The 23,923-nt window shown below is 37.2% G+C and overlaps 2 protein-coding genes across 2 annotated transcripts; one reads left to right on the forward strand and one right to left on the reverse strand.

The window, feature by feature from the left end:
* Positions 1-1,308, forward strand: LOC580134 (muscarinic acetylcholine receptor M1-like). Its single transcript, XM_780206.2, has one exon. The coding sequence runs from the start codon at positions 1-3 to the stop codon at positions 1,306-1,308; it is 1,308 nt and encodes a 435-aa protein (XP_785299.2).
* An 8,868-nt stretch (positions 1,309-10,176) lies between these two features.
* On the reverse strand, positions 10,177-23,117 carry LOC105444749 (hyalin-like). Its single transcript, XM_030989675.1, has 10 exons — positions 22,828-23,117; positions 20,940-21,197; positions 19,467-19,730; positions 18,172-18,423; positions 17,024-17,287; positions 15,719-15,970; positions 14,574-14,837; positions 13,399-13,617; positions 10,994-11,063; positions 10,177-10,457 (listed from the first exon to the last, which is right to left on the reverse strand). Exons 1-10 carry the CDS (start codon positions 22,916-22,918, stop codon positions 10,361-10,363), a joined length of 2,031 nt encoding a protein of 676 aa, XP_030845535.1. The 5' UTR covers positions 22,919-23,117; the 3' UTR covers positions 10,177-10,360.
* Between the last annotated feature and the right edge of the window lie 806 nt (positions 23,118-23,923).

The following is a 23,923-nucleotide window of genomic DNA, read 5'->3' on the forward strand; positions in this document are numbered from 1 at the left end:
ATGGGTATCTTGAATGTTTCGGACGGACCCACATGGTCTTCTGATCTGGACCTGCCAGAGGACATACCCAGAGACACACCCGAGGCAGAGTTCAGCGTGACTTTCCTAGCTCTTATGATCCTCTCTGGACTTACAGTCACGACCAATAGCCTCATTCTGGCTACCTTCTACGTTGAGAAGAAACTGCGGACATACAACAACTGCTACATCTTCAACATGAGCGTTGCGGATTTGGTTGTGGGTCTTCTCTGCATGCCGATTCTGTCTATGATCCATCTCTTCGGAAGTTGGCCTTTTGGGAAGGTAGCAAGCATTTTGTTCATGGGGTTCCAAAACTCTATCCTGGGCGTGTCTGTGTGTGGTGTTGTCGTGGTATGCATCGATCGTTATCTGGCAACGTTCTATCCCATACAGCACTACCAAGGAAGGAGTATCCACAAAGCGACTGTCGTCAACATCCTCACCTGGGTTTCATCTTTCGGTGTTTGGATGATGGTCACTTCTGCTTGGGACTTCATCAAACCAACCAACCTTGTCATCTCTTCAGGCCTCTCCAGACCGAACTACAGTCTCACTAACACCGCAAGTCTACTTGTATTCTTACTGAGATTCGGCTTACCGTTTCTCCTTATGACTGGTCTGTACATCCGAATATACATCAAGGTCAAGAACATCGGCAGTAAGCATCTCTCGAAGTACTTTAATAGGGAGGGGAAAAATGGGAAAGGGCAGGCAAAATCCGCATCCCAGGATAAGGAAAAGCGCTCTCTCGGGACACGCCTACGAGATAAACTTGGGTCGAAAACCTCGTTAACGTACGATGAAAATACAACTGTTTCAAGTATATCTATGGATATGACCAGCGATGAAGGAACGACCAAAAATCTAGGAAGCCCAGAGACGGATAATGAGCACTCTCTAAATGGGGAAAAAAAGTCGACTAATAATTATCCAAAACCAATAGGTCTGTCTGGAGACGATGAAGATATTTCGACGTCAAAGAGCAACGTTGTTTCGAAGAAACCCAAGAGGGAGTCCAGAGTCGAAGGACGTAAGGCAATGCGGACCATGACCATGATTGTCCTGGTGTTCATTCTGACATGGTTACCAACCGCCGTCTCGGTCACCATGTACGCCTTGGCTCCTGGTTTCTACCGTACTCTCAACAAATCCATCAACCTATCTGAGATAACGCGCTGGATTGCTTTCAGCAACAGCTTGGTTAACCCTTTGGCTTACGCCATGGCACAGCCACTCTTTAGATTGACGATCACCAGGATGCTATGTCGCCCAAGACGTAAACCATAAGTTCTCAAAAGCCTCAACTATTATGCCCCAATCACGTCGAACACAACGACAAGAGACCGATTGTAGACAGAACTAACAAATAATACATAATAAAGGCTAGCATCTAATGGTCATGGTCATGCTATAATCTTTGGAGTTGATAATACACCACAATGGAAGTATCATTACAACGGAATGATAATAATAATAAGAAGAATATTTGGCGGTCTGACTGCATGTGGAAATACTCCACCCATCAGGCTAGGCTACAGGTGTTTAGGTGCTCGTTCCCCTCAATCGTGTAGTTTCAGCAAGGCGGAGTGTTGCAACTGCCACAAGACATGGCACATCTCAAAAGCATGTCGGCAGAGGAAAGGAAGAAGTTCGTCATCAGCATCGACGAACACAAGACCATTCCATAAAGTCCCGGTGTTATCAACAGTTGAGATCAATCGCAACTTATTTGCTATTGATACAAATCGCAACTATTATAAACAAGATAGGAGACTGCCAGTTGCGATTGATTTGGACCAATCGCAACTTTCAATGAGACGGGATCCTGAACTCCAGAATTACAGAAATAACAACAAAAAAAAGTCGAATGACATAGAATCGATCAGTTTGGTGGAGTCGGTTAAGAGTCAGTCTGGCGGTGTATATAAGGTATTGTTGTGGTTTAGAGTAACTGTTACCTAATGTAAAAGTACATTGGCATTTGTTTGTTGTTAGTAACTCAAAGAAGTTTACACTAGTATCACACAATAACGGCACAGTAACGGCACAATAACGGCACAATAACGGCACAATAACTGCACAATAACGGCATAATAACGGCACGACAACGGCACAATAACTGCACATTGTAAAAACTTAAAGGATGTCAAATTTATTCGGGGTAAGTTTTATGAAAAAATTTCCCCCAATAACCTTTACTAAACGCTTCACAAATATGATTTCTAATGTTTCCACTTTTTGACAAACCAAGTCCATAAATCTTTGTTTATCAGTAATAAATACTTAGCAAACAATGATACAATTGTGGATTATCTGAAAATAAATAACTTATCATGTGTTATAGATAACATAGTATACAAATGTTTTCACAAATGACAAAATGCACATTATTATTACGTTCTTAAACTGGTTCCTACCAACCGGAAAAAGTTCATCTTTCTATCAAAGCTGATATTTATAGCTGGCGTGAATGTAAAGTTATAGGTGCACTGTGCACACTTGGTTAAAAGAAGAAGAAAAAATGTTTACTGTAAATTTCAGTGATAAAATAGTAAAATCAAATGTATGTATATAAAGCATCTCACTAACTAAGGTTACATTTAGGAAAAGAAAATGATCATAAAGTATAAATTAAATAGTCATAACAATTACCGTTATTATCTCAGTGTGCTTTTTGTTCTTAGAAATAGGGAATGGAATGAAATAGAGGATTTATGTTGCAGATGTTAATTATTGGGCGATTGCCTTAAAAAAAAAGAAGGATGTATCTGGCAATATGTTTGGGTTTCCAGGATTCTCACTGTTAAAGGGGTGGTGGTAGTGGGATGCGTGGTTGTGACACCATAGATATGTCGTGGTCTAGTGGAAACGTCATCGGACAGTGGATCATACTTATGGTTCACGGTTCGAGTCCCGCCGTGGCTCAATGAGTTTTTCTGGAAAGACATTAATCTACATTTGCCACACTCCACCCAGTTGAGTTAAATGAGTAACCGGTAGGAAGAAATTCATTCATTCAATTCATGGTATAGCTAGGCTAAAGTCGGTGTGACAATTTGGATACGTGCAGGGTCCTCAGAGAGAACAATATTATTACTGATGAGGCTCCCCTTACCCTTGGTTAAAAAAAAAATAATTATAATTATTATTATTGGTCGTCATATTTTTTGATTCACCGTCAATAGTACAGCGAATGGGTATCTTTAACTCATATATGGTAAATTGAAATTGAAATTGATTCGGTTTATTGAAATAAAAGAACATGCAGCTGGGAAGCTGAAATAATTCAATTTACAAAGTCAATATACAACACAATAAACGAACAAAATATGAATGACTAAAAAGTACGACTATAAATTATGCAAAATGAGAATCAAATATAACATCAAAATATAAATATATTACAAACATTAAATCTAAATCTAAATCTAAAGGTAGCGGCAAGTTGATAACATTCCTCGTGTTTAGTTTGCGTGGGCCCTCTTCCAGGCACGCAGAGCCCTGTGGAGACAGAAAAGGAAATGACCATTTAATGACCGGGTATAGCTAGTATAAATAATGGTTGAATGCATTTAAGTCTGTAATATATTGCACTTTATTCACTAAATATTGTGCGAAAAGTATTATCCTTTACCAAAGTGTTGACGATTTTCCGACAAAGGAAATGACAATAGTCATAAAAACGTATTTGTAATTACAGACATATAATGTGTTTTGAATGTTTACTTTCTAATATCGCCTGGAAAGTAGAACTGAAAATCCAATATGAAAATTATTATCAGATTCAAATTTTTGTAGTCCACTTGTTGAAAACATACTGGCATCAATGCCTTTTTGATACAACTACAAAACAATAATGTCTCACTATATTTTTGAAGCAATTTTGTATCAGTATATAGCTTATCTGTGGTAATAACATTTATCAATTTTAATCAAAGAAATCCTCAATTATCTACTCATGCTTAATGCATCAAATCACTTTCTCAACATTCTTTGACGCATTGGGTCTTAAGTTCCCTAATTCTGATTAAAACCTCTGGACTATCACTGTGTGCTTTAAGATTTGCTTATTTTCACAGACGTGGAAATCTTCAATATGTCCACGGTGTTTTCATATTTGATGTTGAAATTGCTAGGAAAACTCGACCATCATTCATTTTTAACTGGTAAAAGTCGATTTATCGGCTGCGTCATACATTCCCTATGTTTTCACTGACCTGCATTTTTTTTTTTTTTTTTTGATATGACCGATATCAAAACGGTCACTACGATCACCGCAACGATGATAAGTACAACCGTTGACAACAGAGGGCGTCCTGTGATTTAAAAAAAAAGAAGTTTTGGACAGGAAATATAAGAAGTTCTAAAGTTTCTATCCTATGGATAGGGGTTAAAGGTATAGACCAGTTCTGGTCATGCGATTGCATTGTGAAAGAAACGTTGTGGAGTCGATCAAAAAAGGTTGATCATCTAGCATAATGTGTACTGCAAGGTTCTGGAATCATCAAAATGATAAGAAATTTGGCAAGTAAAATATAGGAAGTTCTAAAGTTTCTATCCTATGGATAGGGGTGAAGAGATTTTTTCCCCCTTTCTATTTATCTGAGCTTAAAACCTCAACTTTTCATTATTCGTACGTAGTTCATAATAATGTGGTGTAAATTGTTTTGTATATGTAATTTCCTTTCTGCAATGGAACATCCAGGTATATGATGCATAACACTAGGTTCACAAAATTGTTATTGATGTTTTAGGTTCTGTTCATTTGGAGGAGTGAAACATGAGCCCCAAGTAAATAATACATACCAAATATTTGGATAGGTTCTTCGCACGTCTTTTGCAAGACGTCATCAGAGATGGTCACTTCCAAGGTCCCGAGGTCTAAGGGATTTCCAATGTTATTGGCCTTCACTTCAAGAACCACTGAGACATCGCCCCCGTGATACCTGTACATAGCAATAGACTTGGTGACCATCTCTGGCCCGATGAATCTGTTGAATAATATATCAACCATTTTCCATTTGCATCAATAAATAGCAGTGTTAACACACCTTGAGAAGATGCCGGACGAACCATTGTTGCCTTGAGTAGCAGTAGGCCAATCAAGATCTTCGCTGGTACTCTGCATGATCCACAACCTCCATCCATCTCTGGAGAATCCGAGTCAATTGTAAAGGGTTACGATTAGTCAACATCAATCACAACTTAAACATTATTGCAACTGTGTACTTATATAAGAGAAATGATTAATTTCAAGTTGCGGTTGATTAAAATCAATTGCAACTCTTTATAATACAGGACCCTGATCTAAAAAAAATAACGGACAGAATAAATAACATATTTATTCATTTTTATATTTATTCACTTGTTTAATAATGATTTAGTATCATTTCAACAAGGTAGCCCCTGTTTAAATGTAAAATGATTTATGTGAGTATTTCAACTCAGTGGCGTAGCCTAAGACCATCCATTGGGGAGCACTGGAAAGATTAGGACAGTGAGGCTGGAACACTGTTATAATCACTCTAGAAATAAAATGTGAATTTACAAGGCTACTGTTTAAGGGGGAAGAAGGTTGCGAGAGGTGGTCCAGGGGCCCCCTTTTCTCGTTCTTTTCTCCTTCTTCTACGGTCCTACCCTGTTCTCACTAAGTTGTCTCGCCTTTTGCTCACCATTCGATTGCGGGGCACTAGCCTCCTCGTGCCCCTCCTATATTATCTAAGCCACTGCTATATATTGTCCAAATAATTGTAACACAGATGTGAATAATATTTGATATGTACTGTACTAAAATTTCCTGTAAAGGGGTACTTTTTCGCGCGACAAAGTCCGGCTCGCCATTGACTATTACACCGGAGATAGGGAGGTGCTTTTATCAACAGTACTGTCAGGACTCCCCCACGAGACCATGGACATTAAAAAATGTAAACGTTCTTTTATTTGTATATACTTTTTATCAGGGAAACACATGGTGCATGAATATTTTGGTCTCAACATAAGAGCATTTGAAAAAACATGTGAAAAAATATGAAAACTGAATGAGATAATTAATTAATGGAATAGTCAATGTGCATGTGTGCATTGTTTGTAACTTTGTATGTAGTTTTAATGCAGAAAGACATGATAAACCATTTAGCAGAATAGAGTACCAATTCCATTTTACATTATATAACAAAAAACCTCAAACGTCAGCTTCTAATGTTTGTAGGGCCAAGAAGTACAGTATTTAAGTAATAATTTTTCTTGCAGTCAAACCTTTTCCTGTTACATATACGTCGATAAATGGAATGTTAATTATTGTTATGCTCCAATTGATAATACCGTTAATTTGGCGTAGCGAGTGGTATAGTCATGATTGTTCTGAATGTAAGCTTCACACGATGACGTTTACTAGAGGCATGACTACTTATGTGATTTTGAACTGTTCAGCCATTTCAAATTGTTTCGTGTTCGAAGTATTTCCTCATTTTGTTTTTGTTTATTTGAATAAGCTTATACACAAACTCTTAAAATATGAACGCCTAAAGCATTAAAGGGACTTGGTAACATTGTTCAAATTGAAAAAATGGTGCTAAGGTAGTGAATTAAAAAAAAGATAATCTGATAGTTTGTGTGAAAATAGACCTTAATTCTCCCAACTATATTATTACACTTTGATTACATTTGAGGTGTATGTAAATAGTCACAAAACAATAAATTGGCTCGATAAACCATTCCAGACATTTAAGTATTGACAGATACTTAAAAGCATGTCTTATGTCTTATTTTCATGGGGAAATGGTTGGGAGAATTTACCGGTAGAGGGTGTCACACAGTGACGAATTTTTTTCAGGATTGTTTGCATGTTAAGGGGTTAGTACAGTAGAAGTAGTATAATAAGTAACATTTCATCACTTTAAGGGTCCGCTGTTATTATTTTTGAATAAACATATACAAATTATGATACGCCTATTATGTTAGATGAAATCGCTGAAACCTTATGATCAGTTTTCCCCTATATTAGCTGCATGCAAGAAAAAGATTTTCAAAATAAATGCGGTGTAAGTTGTGTCTCATTGTCACCTTGTGTCTCGATGATCACTTGTTCAATCTATAAGAAATATGTTATCATTACACACGCAATTAGAGCATATCATTCATGTTTTCTTGAGTGTTGAGTTGGTTCTACCAATTTTATCAAAAATATTAGATTAATTGATTGTGATCAAATATATACGGCATAATTATATCAATGATGGAAACGTAGATATTGCAGTAATGCTCGACTTGAACAATGAAAGCATTCGATACGGTAAATTATGATATTCTTTTACAAAAATTAAATCGATATTGAATGAGAGACGATACTCTTCGCTGGTTTTGACCGGATTTGATATAGTTTGGGTGAATGCCCTCTTAATTCCTTGTTTGGGTGGGCAAAACAATTGTGTGTGCTGGAGTTATGAAACAACCATGAAGATATTTTTACGTATTGATGAGATTAGGGGGTTGTTTCACAAAGATCCTAAGTCAAACTTAACTTTAAGTTGGACTTAAACATTATGGAGAGCCATTTGTAGCCTTGAAATAGATTATATTCAAACGCAAAAATCCAAGTATTTTAGACTTTTTATAAATTCCACATCAAGAACATAAAATCTCCTAGATGATAGAAAATATGAATTATTTGAATCAACGTTTTATGCCTTTTAAAATAACTTTCACAAAATATTTTCAAAGATGCAAACGGCTTTCCATAACTTTTAAGTCCAACTTAGAGTTAAGTTCGACTTAGGATCTTTGTGAAACACCCCCGTGCTCTTATTCTCTTCCCCTGCAGTGATTCAATTGGAATGTCCTTGTAACAAATTAGACGTAAGCATACCGCTTGCACCTTTGTTTACTTCTCAATATTCTCCTTTGTAAGTGGGCTCCTCACGACTATGGATTGATATAATAATCTGCGGTTTTTACTTTCGTCAAGTCCAGTTAAACAGCGTTGAAATAAGCAAAATATAATTAAAAGAACTTTTGAAAGACATTCATCTTGCTTACCAGAATCTCTTGATTGTTTCGGTGATTAAAGAAACTGCGTCAGACTATATTGACTTGGTGTATCCAGATAGGAGACCATGCACAACATCAACTCATTCGTCGCATTAATGAGTGTGTTTGGTGTCTCGATGATCTATATAATATAGCTACAATGACATTATAATTATGGCCTATGTCCATTAGCATATACTTCCTCCCACAAACTCAGAACGCCAATGGTTAACGCATTAAATTTCTAGTTATGCATGTTTGAGATGATCGGAATTTACATACAATATGAAGTAGGCGTAATTAATAGCTGATTCATAGATCATCTGATATATCGCTATATACATATTGAGTACATTACGTATAGAAATACACTGCAACGTCATATCAAATGGGGTTCATTTTTGTTAAAACCAACAAAATGTTTATTACTTTTTACAAATTACATGTATATAAGAACAAAATGTTTCAAATTATTAAATTTTATAATGAAAATGACAATAATAGTACTGTTATAAAAGTAAACATTCGACGATCCATCCTTTTCAGGAGACATTAAAAAAAAAAGGAATATAAATCCAAACTGGCATAAAAAGCATGACAAAGCTTACACATTGTCTTTTACCTTTACCAGAATTTAACCTTTAAAATTAAAGTTACAATATTCGCACAACCACCAACTCAATATTATAATGAATATTCGGGGTGCTTAGATATGTAATTTGTTATTTTCACTACAAAAAGTGACAAATATTTAGAAACTGAGGAGTGGATGTTCAGGTAAAAGTTGTCAGGCCCCTCCTCCATCCTCCCTTTGTGAGAATGTACGCCAATACCTAAGCCATCGCACTTGCCCCAATCACGGTTCCCATTGCCAATGAATTACCTAACAGAAATTTGAATTGATTTGATTTATTTATTTCAGTTTGATTTATTTATTTCTGTTTGATTTTCTTTTTCTTTTGCATTTTTACAAATATATAACAAACAAACATTGCAAATTTACACATGACAAAAGAATATATGAAGAATAAAACCCATATAATAATAATAATAAATTACATTTATAAGGCGCTAAATACAATGTTTCTAAGCGCTTAACATACAAGTAAGGTACAACATGAAATAAACATACAGCAATAATAATGCATAATTCTAATAATAACATTAAAGATAATTAAAACTGCCCTATAAATTACTATTACCGGTAAACAAAAATACTTCCAACTTGCCTTAAAAGACTCTACAGATGGGAATTGACGAATAATAATTGGTAAACTGTTCCATAATTTAGGGGCTGCAATGGCAAAAGTACGATCTCCGTAACGGGTATTATGCCACTTTTCACCTAGAATGAATTAAATTTACAAAGTCAAATGAAAATCCACACAGCATCAAATGTCAATATACCTGTTAAAATCATGAGGAAGAATCATTAAGTGACCTTAGGTGAGTAAACTTCGAAATATTGAATATACAAAGGAAATACATGTACAGCATGAATACACATCAATTATATTTATTTTCAACAGACTTGCCAAACGGTTTTGAAATGTTAAGCGTTCAGAACTATTACGTCGTGGTTAATAATTTCATTTTAGCAATAAATTTGATTGACTGAAATGCATCTTAATCACTTTGCGGATTCAATATGAATTTCTCAGGAGGACCATGCATGCATGGGCACAAGTACTGTTAAAATGTCTGCCACGCAAAAGAATGGAGTATTGTTATTTTTGTGAGGTTGTTTTTATTCTTCTGATTCAAACAATGAATCTACTGCAGGATAAACGATCCGGAATAAATTATAGCCATGTTCTCTCGCCAAAGGATCCACAGAGCTCAATAGTAGCTTTAAAGGAATCGTTTAACAATGTTAAATCTGAGATGCACGGCATTACGTGTTATCAGTGTCTGATATGGTGTTATATTGAAGCCCTAAACAATTGCGCATCAAAATGATCAAGAACTGCCTAAAAAAGTAAAAAATCTTTGAGTCACCGGTTTAACCATACGCAATTTCCCCACTAGACTGTAATGTTATAAAAAAACGTTTGGAAAACGCAACATTTGGTTTCGATTTCCAAGCATAGATATCTTGATAATCAAATAGGCGATCGGCTTGTAAAAGTCATGGGGTTCCTGACTGACCTAAATGTTTATAATTATCATTGCAGCATGAGCTAAATCCAGGATTTTTTTCAAAAATTCGGAGACAAAGTTACCGGATCCCTTTTATTGGCAGTCGCATTCGGGATCGCCGGGGTCTTCTTTCACTCTTTGACCGAGATGCATAAAGTACGGAGGAAATTGGCTGCTAAACATCTGAAGTCTTCGTGCTAGAACTCTGTTTTCCATCGGTTCGACTGACTTTCATCTTCCGTCTTTCCTTACTTTTCTTGACGTAGTAAACACTGTAGAGAGGAATGATATGATATTAAAACAGGCGCCCCGGTAACACCAGGAATGTGCATGTATCAACGTGCTGATATCAACAGCTGGATACATTTATGAGATACAGTACTGTATTTGTATCATCTCGTCGGATTTAAGAAGCCTTTAATGTACATGGATCGTATTCTCTCTGGTATCAATAACGTTTTCATTCAATTTCAGTTTGAGCATTGATTTTTTTCGGTTAATTGAAGTATGTTCTTTGCAAATGTGATTAGAGAGTTTTAAGGCTTGTACAGAACTAACGGATTAAACAGCCCGATAATTTTTTTATTTTTGTAAATATTTGTGTAAACGTTTAAATTAACGGCAACTGCGCGCAACAAAAATGACTTGCGTGTATTCACTTAGCTGTTTTATTAGAATTACAATAAAAATTTAAACAAATTAAAATAAATTAAAAAAAAAAACGGCGTGGCCTACCGCTTTCATATCTGAACTAGGCTTTAGTTGTCATTTTCTTTTTGTTTTACGCTAGGTTTATGGTTTTACTTACCTAAACCCGATCACAAAGACGACTAACAGCACAACAGCGCACGGGACTACCACACTGACGGCTAACTTGGCTGTGGAGAAGCCTGCATGAGGATAAAGTATTTATAAAGACAGAATTAAATGAACATTGTGGTACTTTCATACATGTAGATATTTAAAAAGGCTGGTGAGCGACTACATTTTCAAAACGGTAATTTTTTTACAAAATTGTAACATGTGGTAATCAACACGCACCACAGAGGTTTAATCCAGTTTATCAAAAGCGTTTAAAATCTACCGTTCCATGGTTTTGAATAATGTTGTCACTCATTGGCCCTTTTAAATGCTGATTTTATATTTGAGCTTTTAGCGAGTGAGTTAATGCACGTTAAAATGGGGCAACACCTGGACTTATCTTATGTTTATTTCAGTTTATATAAAACGTTTAATTTCTCCCGACATTATGCACAATTTAACACTATTATCATACAATGAATCATCCAAAATGCTATTCTATTATATAAACGAGCGACAATTAAGAGTTTAAATCCAAGTTTATAAAAACTAACATTTAGCATTTTGCATTAAATTTACCGTTTTGCTTTGCCATCAATATTTTTTCCCTTGGCAACATAACTCAACAGCCAAAGGTTTCTATGGAAGTTCCTATTTATGACAAAGTTACCATCAATGGCAAGCTTCATGCGATGGGGACCTGTGAATGTAAAATCTTTTCACTTAATACCCGAACTTTTGCTACGAGGCTCAGGGGAATAGGTTACGGAAGCACCGACATTGTCAGATACATTGGCAGAATATTGGATAACATTGGTCGAACTCTCTGTGATATCTGCCGGGCAGGTAACGTTGGGTTTTTCATACAGATTTAAAAATAATGACAATAATAATAATTATAATAATCATATGATAATAATAATAATCATAATAATCATAATGATAATAATAAGATAATAGTATAACTTGCATTGATATTACGCTATCTAATACAACTTTATTACAGCGTTTACAAAATTTAACTTCAAATCAGCACAAAAAGGAGACATTTCACAGAGATAATCATCAGCCTCGTGGTGCTACTACTAACTAACGACAATTTGTTTTATAATGATATCATAAAAAATGTAATAATACTGTAGGTTGCTGATGATGATGATACTAACAATAAAAATAACTTACCCGAACGTCCGTTTGTAGACGGCCTCTCCTCTACTTGTATCACAGTCAAGCACGTCTTGTTAAAGACAGTATCTTCAATGAAGATCGTGAGGATGTACGTTCCTATAGACAGGGTATTATTCTGCGTGCCATTGAACATGACAGCAACCGTGACGTCACCATAGAACTGATATGTCGAATCCATCAGGGTTAAATCATCTTCTGTTATAGGTGGGTATTGGTAGGTCGATTCTGCAGAGTCAAGCTGGATAGTTTCTTGGGGAGTAATATATTCCACTGGTAACTCGCTAACTGAAGATTTAAAATGAACAAAATATTGATGCATTGATTGTAATTAAACATAACTCCAACTTCATCAATAACTCCAACGTCAAGCACGTCTTGTTAAAGACAGTATCTTCAATGAAGATCGTGAGGATGTACGTTCCTATAGACAGGGTATTATTCTGCGTGCCATTGAACATGACAGCAACCGTGACGTCACCATAGAACTGATATGTCGAATCCATCAGGGTTAAATCATCTTCTGTTATAGGTGGGTATTGGTAGGTCGATTCTGCAGAGTCAAGCTGGATAGTTTCTTGGGGAGTAATATATTCCACTGGTAACTCGCTAACTGAAGATTTAAAATGAACAAAATATTGATGCATTGATTGTAATTAAACATAACTCCAACTTCATCAATACAGCGGTTTTAGGAAGAAATATGATCATGTCGTTATTACCAAAAATGTACCGTTTTGTATTAAGGCCGGATAAATACGATTTGCTGAAGCATATGGTGTTCGTGTTATTGCAAATAAGAAATGAACTAGTTCGGATTTCGGGTGAACACGAATGCGGTCGGATGGACCGCATTCCTATTCCCCAAATCCCCGGTAAAGGGGTTCTTTTCACGCAACAAAGTTCGGCCCGTATTAACTTATACACACAGGAGATAGCTTGGGGTGCTTTCAAAAATTCCAGCCCGTATTGACTTTACCCACTTCTTGCAAAGAGATGGAACAAGCATACGCGTACCCTATGATAACACTTAGTGGGGGTGAGCGGGGGGGGGGGGGGTCCTCCAACCCCGGAGTGATGGGGTAGGGCCGGGGGCGGAGGTCAATTGCCATTCATTTACACGTAACATATAAAAACAATGAATCAGCGCGGCGGTTTACCGCACATATCTCAGCAAGCCTACATTCAAATAATTTATGCGAGTGAGTTTAAATACATATAACTTACTGGTGACTTGGACCACGAAGCTGCAGGTATCATTGAGCCCAGCCTGATCACGTGCCACAACAGACACCGTAGTAACACCAGGATTAAATATGCTACCAGGCTCAGGGGAATAGGTTACGGAAGCACCGACATTGTCAGATACATTAGCAGAATATTGGATGACATTGGTCGAACTCTCTGTGATATCTGCCGGACAGGTCACGCTGGGTTTTTCTATATCTATTTAGATGCAATAATAACAATGATAATAATAATAATACTACTAATATAACTGGCTCCACATAATATACAACTATATCACAGCGTTTTTTTTTAAATAAATGACACATGTTATTTAATTTAACTTCAAATAAGTACAAAAAGGAGATTTTAATTTAAAAATGATAATGATACGAATCAAACCAATGATGAGGTTGTTGATGATGAATTACAATAACAATAATACTTCTACTACTAGTACTACTACTACTACTATTAATAAATAAATGAAATAAAAAATGATGATAAAAATAAGACAAATAGCGATAACATATTATCATTAATCGCATTATTTAAGAAACATTTGTTTTCTTTGTAATTGTCATTTTGTTTTAGAGTGTAATGCACTTGGAGAGTATATAACTATTATGTTTGTATTTTAAAATGTAAAGCGCCTTGAGCATGTTCATGTAAAGGCGCTCAATAAATACCAATATGTATGTATGTTTGTATTAATAATTGTATCATGAATATAGTTATAATATAGCAAACAAAAGCAACACTCATGACACCAATAATGACCACAATAATAACAATAATAGCAATATAACGATAACAATAATAATAATCGTAATCACAATCAAAATTGTTTAACATAATGATGGTAAATATATTAATGATAGAAATAACATTGAAAGTGAGTATAATTTATTGTTATAACCATCATTACCATTATATTACAGGGGCGGATATAGCTTTTTGCTAAGGGGGGTTTGACCCAATGACGATGCGGCGAGGCGAAATTTTTGGGGTGCTATTTTAAAACCACTTAAGTGATGTTTTCCTGGCATCTATATGTGTTTCTATGCACATCACATTTTTATTACCCCCCCCCCCCCGTAGATCCGCCAATGTATTGTCATTATGATGATTATCATTAAGATAAGTCAGACATTTTCTTAGTTCAAACAACCTACCCTGTACAACAATATACCCTATGCACGTCTTACTCAGCACCTCATCCGAAATCAAGACTGTGTCTAGATGGGTACCGACATCTAGCTTGCTACCAATGGCCGTTGTAGGATCCACAGAAACTGCACCTCCGTGGTATCTGTACCCGGAAGTGGACTTTGTGACGTCACTGGCCTCTATGGAAAGGGTGTAAGAATATGTGGGCAGTCCCATGTCAGTGGCGACCGTTCTGTTCAGGTCTGGGCAATTCACTGGTAGCTCAGTCACTATACAGAGGAAGGAAAACAAATCGAGTTATTCGTTTACTTGGGAGCAAGTTAGACGGGATGGTTTTGAAATAGAGGTCCGAGCTAGAAGAGTAGATAGAAGCTATTATCTTTTGGGGTAGTAGCTCATCAGGGGCTTAGGGCTCTTGTATTGATTTTCTACATTGGCCTCGCGAAATATTTGAGGGCTTGAAGGTTTTTTTTTAAGGGGGTGGAGCTTCAGCTGCCCAGAACCCCCCCCCCCCCCAGCAACAAAAAATCCCTTTAGAACTGCTACTTCAAAGAAGGTCTAAAATTACATTAATTGTATGCACAAACTTTTGAAATTGAATGCATTACATCCAGTCACACGGTCACACCCTCCACACCGATCCAAACATGCCAAATAGGGTCATAATAATTATCAATCTTAAAAGCAAAACGGAACTGATAACTATAAAATCAGCTCGCAATATTTTATCTGACGCACACAATGGATGACATATTTAGGTTAATCCCCGTACCGGCTCGTTGGTTTATTTTATAGAAGGGCAAAAAAATACTCTTTTGTTCAACCGTTCTCCCACTCAGTTTGCCAAATATACAGTGCAGAATATTGCTGCTGGTTATTGTTACCCTCTCCAACAACACAGTCACGTGTCTGGTTCTTAAGGTACTCCATTGGTTACCCATAAAAGAACGTATTGCTTTCAAACTTCTTTTGCTTATGTTTCATTGTGAGTCATGGCTCTGTTCAACATAACAATATTTCTTTGATTAATCGCTACAAACCTGCCAGATCTTTACGTTCCCAAAACTGTTCATTGCTTGTTTTTCCCAAACTTAATACAAAGTGGGGGATCGAGAGAGCCTTCGCTCGTGGGATCCATCTAGATACTTACGCGTATTTTCCACGTAGAAAAGACATGTCGCCCTGTTATTAAATATGTCGACTGCGTACATGGTCACTGGGGTGCGTCCGGGCGGGAACAAATCTCCGCCTGGTCCTTTGGTTACGTTATAAGTAATCCCACTGGGATCAGGGTTTGAATCCTCGTACGTGTACGAAATACCCACACCCAGTCCAAGAAAACTGTTCGGTAAAAAGGGCCTCGTTGTGACGTCAGTACACGTCACATTCGGTGGAGTGGTGTCTGAATTCGAATTGAGAAGAACAAAAATTAATAATGAATTTTCCGGGGGCATAATAATGCCTTTATTTGTGTCCTAACAATAACATGTATATTGACTGGATATATATTTGCTATACATATATTGAGCAACTGCGAACAATTAAAGCTTATATGTAATGTTTTATAGGAGGGATTAGACCATCCTGCAAGGTCACTGGACATGATAATAATCATAAAAATATAACTGGCATTTATAGTAGACTCCACATAATATACAACTTTATCACAGCGTTTTTTTAAATAAATGACACATGATATTTAATTGAACTTCAAATAAGTACAGAAAGGAGATATGATATTACACATAAATAATCATCGCGATGGTACTACTACTAACTAATGTAACAATCACAAGAATTTAATTCAAAATGATGATATGGATCATAATCATATTACCAATGATGAGGTTGTTGAAAATAACAATTATACTTCTACTACTATACTACTACTACTACTACTACTACTACTATTAATAAATAAATACAATAACAAATGATGATAAAAATAAGACAAATAGCGATAAGATATTACCATTAATAATTATATCATGAATATAGTTATAATATAGCAAACAAAAGCAACACTCATGTCACCTATAATGACCACAATAATAACAATAATAGCAATATAACGATAACAATAACAATAATCGTAATCGTAATCACAATCAAAATTGTTTAAAACAATGATGGTAAATATATTAATGATATAAATAACATTGAAAGTGAGTATAATTTATTGTTATGACCATCATTACCATTATATTACAGGGGCGGATATAGCTTTTTGCTAAGGGGGGGGGGGGGTTTGACCCAATGACGATGCGGCGAGGTGAAATTTTTGGGTTGCTATTTTGAACCCACGTAAGTGATGTTTTTCTGGCATCTATACGTGTTTCTATGCACATCACATTTTTATTACACCCCCCCCCCCCCGTAGATCCGCCAATGTATTGTCATTATGATGATTATCATTAAGATAAGTCAGACATTTTTTTTAGTTCAAACAACTTACCCTGTACAACAATATACCCTATGCACGTCTTACTCAGCACCTCATCCGAAATCAAGACTGTGTCTAGATGGGTACCGACATCTAGCTTGCTACCAATGGCCATTGTAGGATCCACAGAAACTGCACCTCCGTGGTATCTGTACCCGGAAGTGGACTTTGTGACGTCACTGGCCTCTATGGAAGGGGTGTAAGAGTATGTGGGCAGTCCCATGTCAGTGGCGACCGTTCTGTTCAGGTCTGGGCAATTCACTGGTAGCTCAGTCACTATACAGAGGAAGGAAAACAAATCGAGTTATTCGTTTACTTGGGAGCAAGTTAGACGGGATGGTTTTGAAATAGAGGTCCGAGCTAGAAGAGTAGATAGAAGCTATTATCTTTTGGGGTAGTAGCTCATCAGGGGCTTAGGGCTCTTGTATTGATTTTCTACATTGGCCTCGCGAAATATTTGAGGGCTTGAAGGTTTTTTTTTTAAGGGGGTGGAGCTTCAGCTGCCCAGAACCCCCCCCCCCCCCCCCAGCAACAAAAAATCCCTTGAGAACTGCTACTTCAAAGAAGGTCTAAAATTACATTAATTGTATGCACAAACTTTTGAAATTGAATGCATTACATCCAGTCACACGGTCACACCCTCCACACCGATCCAAACATGCCAAATAGGGTCATAATAATTATCAATCTTAAAAGCAAAACGGAACTGATAACTATAAAATTAGCTCGCAATATTTTATCTGACGCACACAATGGATGACATATCTAGGTTAATCCCCGTACCGGCTCGTTGGTTTATTTTATAGAAGGGCAAAAAATACTCTTTTGTTCAACCGTTCTCCCACTCAGTTTGCCAAATATACAGTGCAGAATATTGCTGCTGGTTATTGTTACCCTCTCCAACAACACAGTCACGTGTCTGGTTCTTAAGGTACTCCATTGGTTACCCATAAAAGAACGTATTGCTTTCAAACTTCTTTTGCTTATGTTTCATTGTGAGTCATGGCTCTGTTCAACATAACAATATTTCTTTGATTAATCGCTACAAACCTGCCAGATCTTTACGTTCCCAAAACTGTTCATTGCTTGTTTTTCCCAAACTTAATACAAAGTGGGGGATCGAGAGAGCCTTCGCTCGTGGGATCCATCTAGATACTTACGCGTATTTTCCACGTAGAAAAGACATGTCGCCCTGTTATTAAATATGTCGACTGCGTACATGGTCACTGGGGTGCGTCCGGGCGGGAACAAATCTCCGCCTGGTCCTTTGGTTACGTTATAAGTAATCCCACTGGGATCAGGGTTTGAATCCTCGTACGTGTACGAAATACCCACACCCAGTCCAAGAAAACTGTTCGGTAAAAAGGGCCTCGTTGTGACGTCAGTACACGTCACATTCGGTGGAGTGGTGTCTGAATTCGAATTGAGAAGAACAAAAATTAATAATGAATTTTCCGGGGGCATAATAATGCCTTTATTTGTGTCCTAACAATAACATGTATATTGACTGGATATATATTTGCTATACATATATTGAGCAACTGCGAACAATTAAAGCTTATATGTAATGTTTTATAGGAGGGATTAGACCATCCTGCAAGGTCACTGGACATGATAATAATCATAAAAATATAACTGGCATTTATAGTAGACTCCACATAATATACAACTTTATCACAGCGTTTTTTAAAATAAATGACACATGGTATTTAATTGAACTTCAAATAAGTACAGAAAGGAGATATGATATTACACATAAATAATCATCGCGATGGTACTACTACTAACTAATGTAACAATCACAAGAATTTAATTCAAAATGATGATATGGATCATAATCATATTACCAATGATGAGGTTGTTGAAAATAACAATTATACTTCTACTACTATACTACTACTACTACTACTACTACTACTATTAATAAATAAATACAATAACAAATGATGATAAAAATAAGACAAATAGCGATAAGATATTACCATTAATAATTGTATCATGAATATAGTTATAATATAGCAAACAAAAGCAACACTCATGACACCAATAATGACCACAATAATAACAATAATAGCAATATAACGATAACAATAACAATAATCGTAATCGTAATCACAATCAAAATTGTTTAAAACAATGATGGTAAATATATTGATGATAGAAATAACATTGAAAGTGAGTATAATTTATTGTTATGACCATCATTACCATTATATTACAGGGGCGGATATAGCTTTTTGCTAAGGGGGGTTTGACCCAATGACGATGCGGCGAGGTGAAATTTTGGGGTGCTATTTTGAACCCACGTAAGTGATGTTTTCCTGGCATCTATACGTGTTTCTATGCACATTACATTTTTATTACCCCCCCCCCCCCCGTAGATCCGCCAATGTATTGTCATTATGATGATTATCATTAAGATAAGTCAGACATTTTTTTAGTTCAAACAACCTACCCTGTACAACAATATACCCTATGCACGTCTTACTCAGCACCTCATCCGAAATCAAGACTGTGTCTAGATGGGTACCGACATCTAGCTTGCTACCAATGGCCGTTGTAGGATCCACAGAAACTGCACCTCCGTGGTATCTGTACCCGGAAGTGGACTTTGTGACGTCACTGGCCTCTATGGAAGGGGTGTAAGAATATGTGGGCAGTCCCATGTCAGTGGCGACCGTTCTGTTCAGGTCTGGGCAATTCACTGGTAGCTCAGTCACTATACAGTGGAAGGAAAACAAATCGAGTTATTCGTTTATTTGGGAGCAAGTTACAGGGGTTGTTTTGAAATAGAGGTCCGAGCTAGAAGAGTAGATAGAAGCTATTATCTTTTGGGGTAGTAGCTCATCAGGGGCTTAGGGCTCTTGTATTGATTTTCTACATTGGCCTCGCGAAATATTTGAGGGCTTGAAGGTTTTTTTTTAAGGGGGTGGAGCTTCAGCTGGCCAGAACCCCCCCCCCCCCCCCCAGCAACAAAAAATCCCTTGAGAACTGCTACTTCAAAGAAGGTCTAAAATTACATTAATTGTATGCACAAACTTTTGAAATTGAATGCATTACATCCAGTCACACGGTCACACCCTCCACACCGATCCAAACATGCCAAATAGGGTCATAACAATTATCAAACTAAAAAGCAAAACGGAACTGATAACTATAAAATCAGCTCGCAATATTTTATCTGACGCACACAATGGATGACATATCTAGGTTAATTCCCGTACCGGCTCATTGGTTTTATAAAGTGTTAGGCCAAAAAATACTCTTTTGTTCAACCGTTCTCTCACTCAGTTTGCCAAATATACAATGTAGAATACTGCTGCTGGTAATTGTTAACCTCTCCAACAACCCAGTCATATGTCTGGTTCTTAAAGTACTCCATTGTTTTATTGTGTTCGTGGCACTGTTCAATATAACAATATTTCTTTGGTGAATCGCTACAAACCTGCCAGATCTTTACGTTCTCAAAACTCTGGATTGCTTCTTTTTCCCAAACTTAATACAAAGCGGGGGAGAAACCCCCCCCCCCTCCACCCCCTCTCAGTATTATTAAGGGTACGCGTGCATGTTCCCTCTCTTTGAAAACACCCCCTAAGTCCGGTGTGTAAAGTCAATACGGGCAGATTTTTTTTTGGTGTGTATTACGAGCCGGACTTTTGTTGCGTGAAAAGTACCTCTTTACCGGACATTTTGGGAACATGAATGCGGTCCCTCCGACCCCGGAAGCGTTATTTTCTTCTGCGGCACAGATTGGGGCTTTAAAAAAGGGTCTTGATTTAACCCTAACCCTAACCCTAACCCTAAACTTTCCCATAGGCTCAACACGCACCTAACCCCAATTTGTGCCGCCGAAAAAAATAACGCACCCCGGAGTGGGGGGGGGGGGGGAGCCTTTGCTCGTGGGCTATTGATCCATTTCGATACTTACGCGTATTTTCCACGTAGAAAAGACATGTCGCCTCGTTATCAAATATGTCGACCGCGTACATCGTCACCGGGGCGGGTCCGGGCGGGAACAGATCTCCGCTTGGTCCTTTGGTTACGTTATAAGTAACCCCACTGGGATCAGGGTTTGAATCCTCGTACGTGTATTCAACACCCGCATTCAGTCCAAGAAAACTGTTCGGTAAAAAGGGCCTCGTTGTGACGTCAGTACACGTCACATTCGGTGGAGTGGTATCTGGATCTAAATTGAGAAGAAAAAAAAATAATAATGAATTTTCCGGGGGCATAATAATGCCTTTATTTGTGTCCTAACAATAACATTTATATTGACTGGATATTTATTTGTTATACATATATTGAGCAACTGCGAACAATTAAAGCTTATCTGTACTATTTTATAGGAGGGATTAGACCACCCTGCAAGGTCACTGGACAGGTGGTTATCTCATCAACTCAGCTCTCAAATAACATAAGAAAAAGAGGATCATGGGGGACCAATGGTCACCGATTAGGCATTGTTTTGTATATAGAGGGAGCAAGTAGCTACAAATAGGACAATGTGGCTTTAATAGCCAATTCACATCAACATATACTTTTAGGCAGCTGCATGGTCACACCAGCATTCCCTGCAAGGGGTGTCTCAAATAGACCAATCAAATTGGTTTGCTGCTGCTCAGATGATTGTTAATTGTATCCCATTCTATCTATTCAAAAAAGTGGGTAAACATGTCTAACATAACATAATGTAACACACAAGGCAATGGTATGAAAGTGTATGAAAGTAATGCTGTATTTACATGAGTTGTCACATGTTAGGGATAGTCCCATGAACATTGAAAGGAGATATTCAACATATACAGTCATTGACTACAATAATTATTTCTTTAAAAACAACAAGAATTTAGCATTCGTCATCCCGTTTGAGGAGAAACGCACACGGAAACACAAAGGAAAGCAAACGAGGCAAAGTTTGATTTTAATTGGATGTGTTCCTTGCGTCAGTGTCTCCTTCCTTGCTGTAATACTTTCTGGTATTGATTTATCTGGTTAAATATTTCTGGACCTTTAAAGCATATCTGCACACGTTTGGCCAGGAGGGATTAGACCTCCTTGCATGGTCACTGACAGGTAGTTAGGCCTATCTCATCAAATCAGCGCTCAGTTAACATAAGAAAAAGGGGACAATGGGGGACCAACGGGTACCGATAAGGCATTGTTCGCTATATATATCAATGGCTGTGAATAGAGCAATCCAGCCATCGATTTATTTTATTTTTGATTTGGATAATTATTGTTTACGTTCACATGTGTATTTAATATGTATATGCATGTACATGTAAGGAATCAACCAATACACGGTGTACTGTATTTTAACAAGAAGAATAAAAATAAATGTGATTGTAAAATTTCAGACGGTTCCAAAGTTAACAAAGAAACTCTTAGAGCAGGTTATGATAACAATAATAATAATAAAAACTTTACTTATAAAGCGCTTACCACCGAAGTCTCTAAGCGCTGTAACAATGATGGATAACCGCACAATAAAGACAGTTTCTATTCAACTCCAAATACACTTTGACTCATAAATTTGGAATATTTTTTGTTTAAACCTCTTTTCAGGAAAAGAAATGATTATGAAAATACTGATTTATATCTTTTAGGAACTATAGAGTTATCTCTCTGTGACTTTTTAGATTGATCAATACATTTTATGAGAATCTTAAACCTTTATCTATCGAGAATATACTAGCCTAATGATGTTGTCAGAATCATTGTATGAACAAAGGTTATACAAAGTTATCCCAACTTCATTGAAGAAAAAAGTTGTATCTTTTACTCCAAATATAAAGTTGACTATCCCTTTGACTTACCTTCTCCTTGTGCGATATGAACCGTGAATGCCATGAGCGCCACCGTAAACAACCAAGCTGGCATACCACACCATCTCCCGCTACCATCCATTCTGTGCAACTCTGGAAGTTATAAACTTTGCAAATTAGACACTAGGCCTCTATGTCCAGATTGTATTATGTCGATGTATTCACAACGGTTAAGCGTGACATACTGCACATGCATCTCCTTGCATGTATCATAATGTGAATGATATGTAATACAAATATTGCGGATCGAGTGCACCAGCCTGCATGTGTGAAGATCTATATTTGACGTAAACACCATACATGGTTATTGTTCAATAGTGCAGCTAGGGATTTTTATGCGGGTTATGTCCATAAAAGGATGACTGAATGTGAAGTTCACGGCGATTACATGCATGGGGAGCGGTACATTATTAAGGTGGATTAAGGTTTGGCGGGTTGGCTGAGGGGGTGCGCCCCCCCCCCCTCCCCGCAACCCACATCTGACGTAATTATCCTAAGAAAGAAAATGTACCCATCTCTTTTTCCTTGTTGTGCTCCCGGCTTCTAATTTAGACCATTGGTTAGTTTTTTTCCCATTGTTTTACGGTTACCCCCCCCCCCGGCCCCACCCCCTCCCCACCTCCTCTCAGAGAATAATGCATGATTCTCTGAGAGGAGAATCATGGATCCGCTACTGGGTGGGACAGATATCGATCATACACGTCATAATAACAAGCTAGGGCCAGCCGTTTTCTCTTTTTATTCGGTTGTTCCGCACACCGATATTCTATTTCGATATGACGAAATTGAAATCTATATTACAAAATCGGATCAAGTGAGAATTAAACACCACCAGTCCAGTGGGACTCAAGACCACAGTCAGTATTATAGTACGGGGGAGGAGGAGGCAATTCATCCGTTCGACTGAAACCGTGTTCTCGCCGCCTTTCCATCCCGTAATAAGTAAATAAACTGTGGTTTTTCATGTTATTATGTCCTTATTTTTCTTCTCATGAGAGCTATTGTCATGATTGGTAGACGGAGTACAGTTAAATATTGATTCGAGTGAATCATATAATAATATCACATGTCTGGCATACCATCGACA

Source organism: Strongylocentrotus purpuratus, unplaced genomic scaffold, assembly GCF_000002235.5.
Source record: "Strongylocentrotus purpuratus isolate Spur 01 unplaced genomic scaffold, Spur_5.0 spur5_scaffold_18, whole genome shotgun sequence".
NCBI lineage: Eukaryota > Metazoa > Echinodermata > Echinoidea > Camarodonta > Strongylocentrotidae > Strongylocentrotus > Strongylocentrotus purpuratus.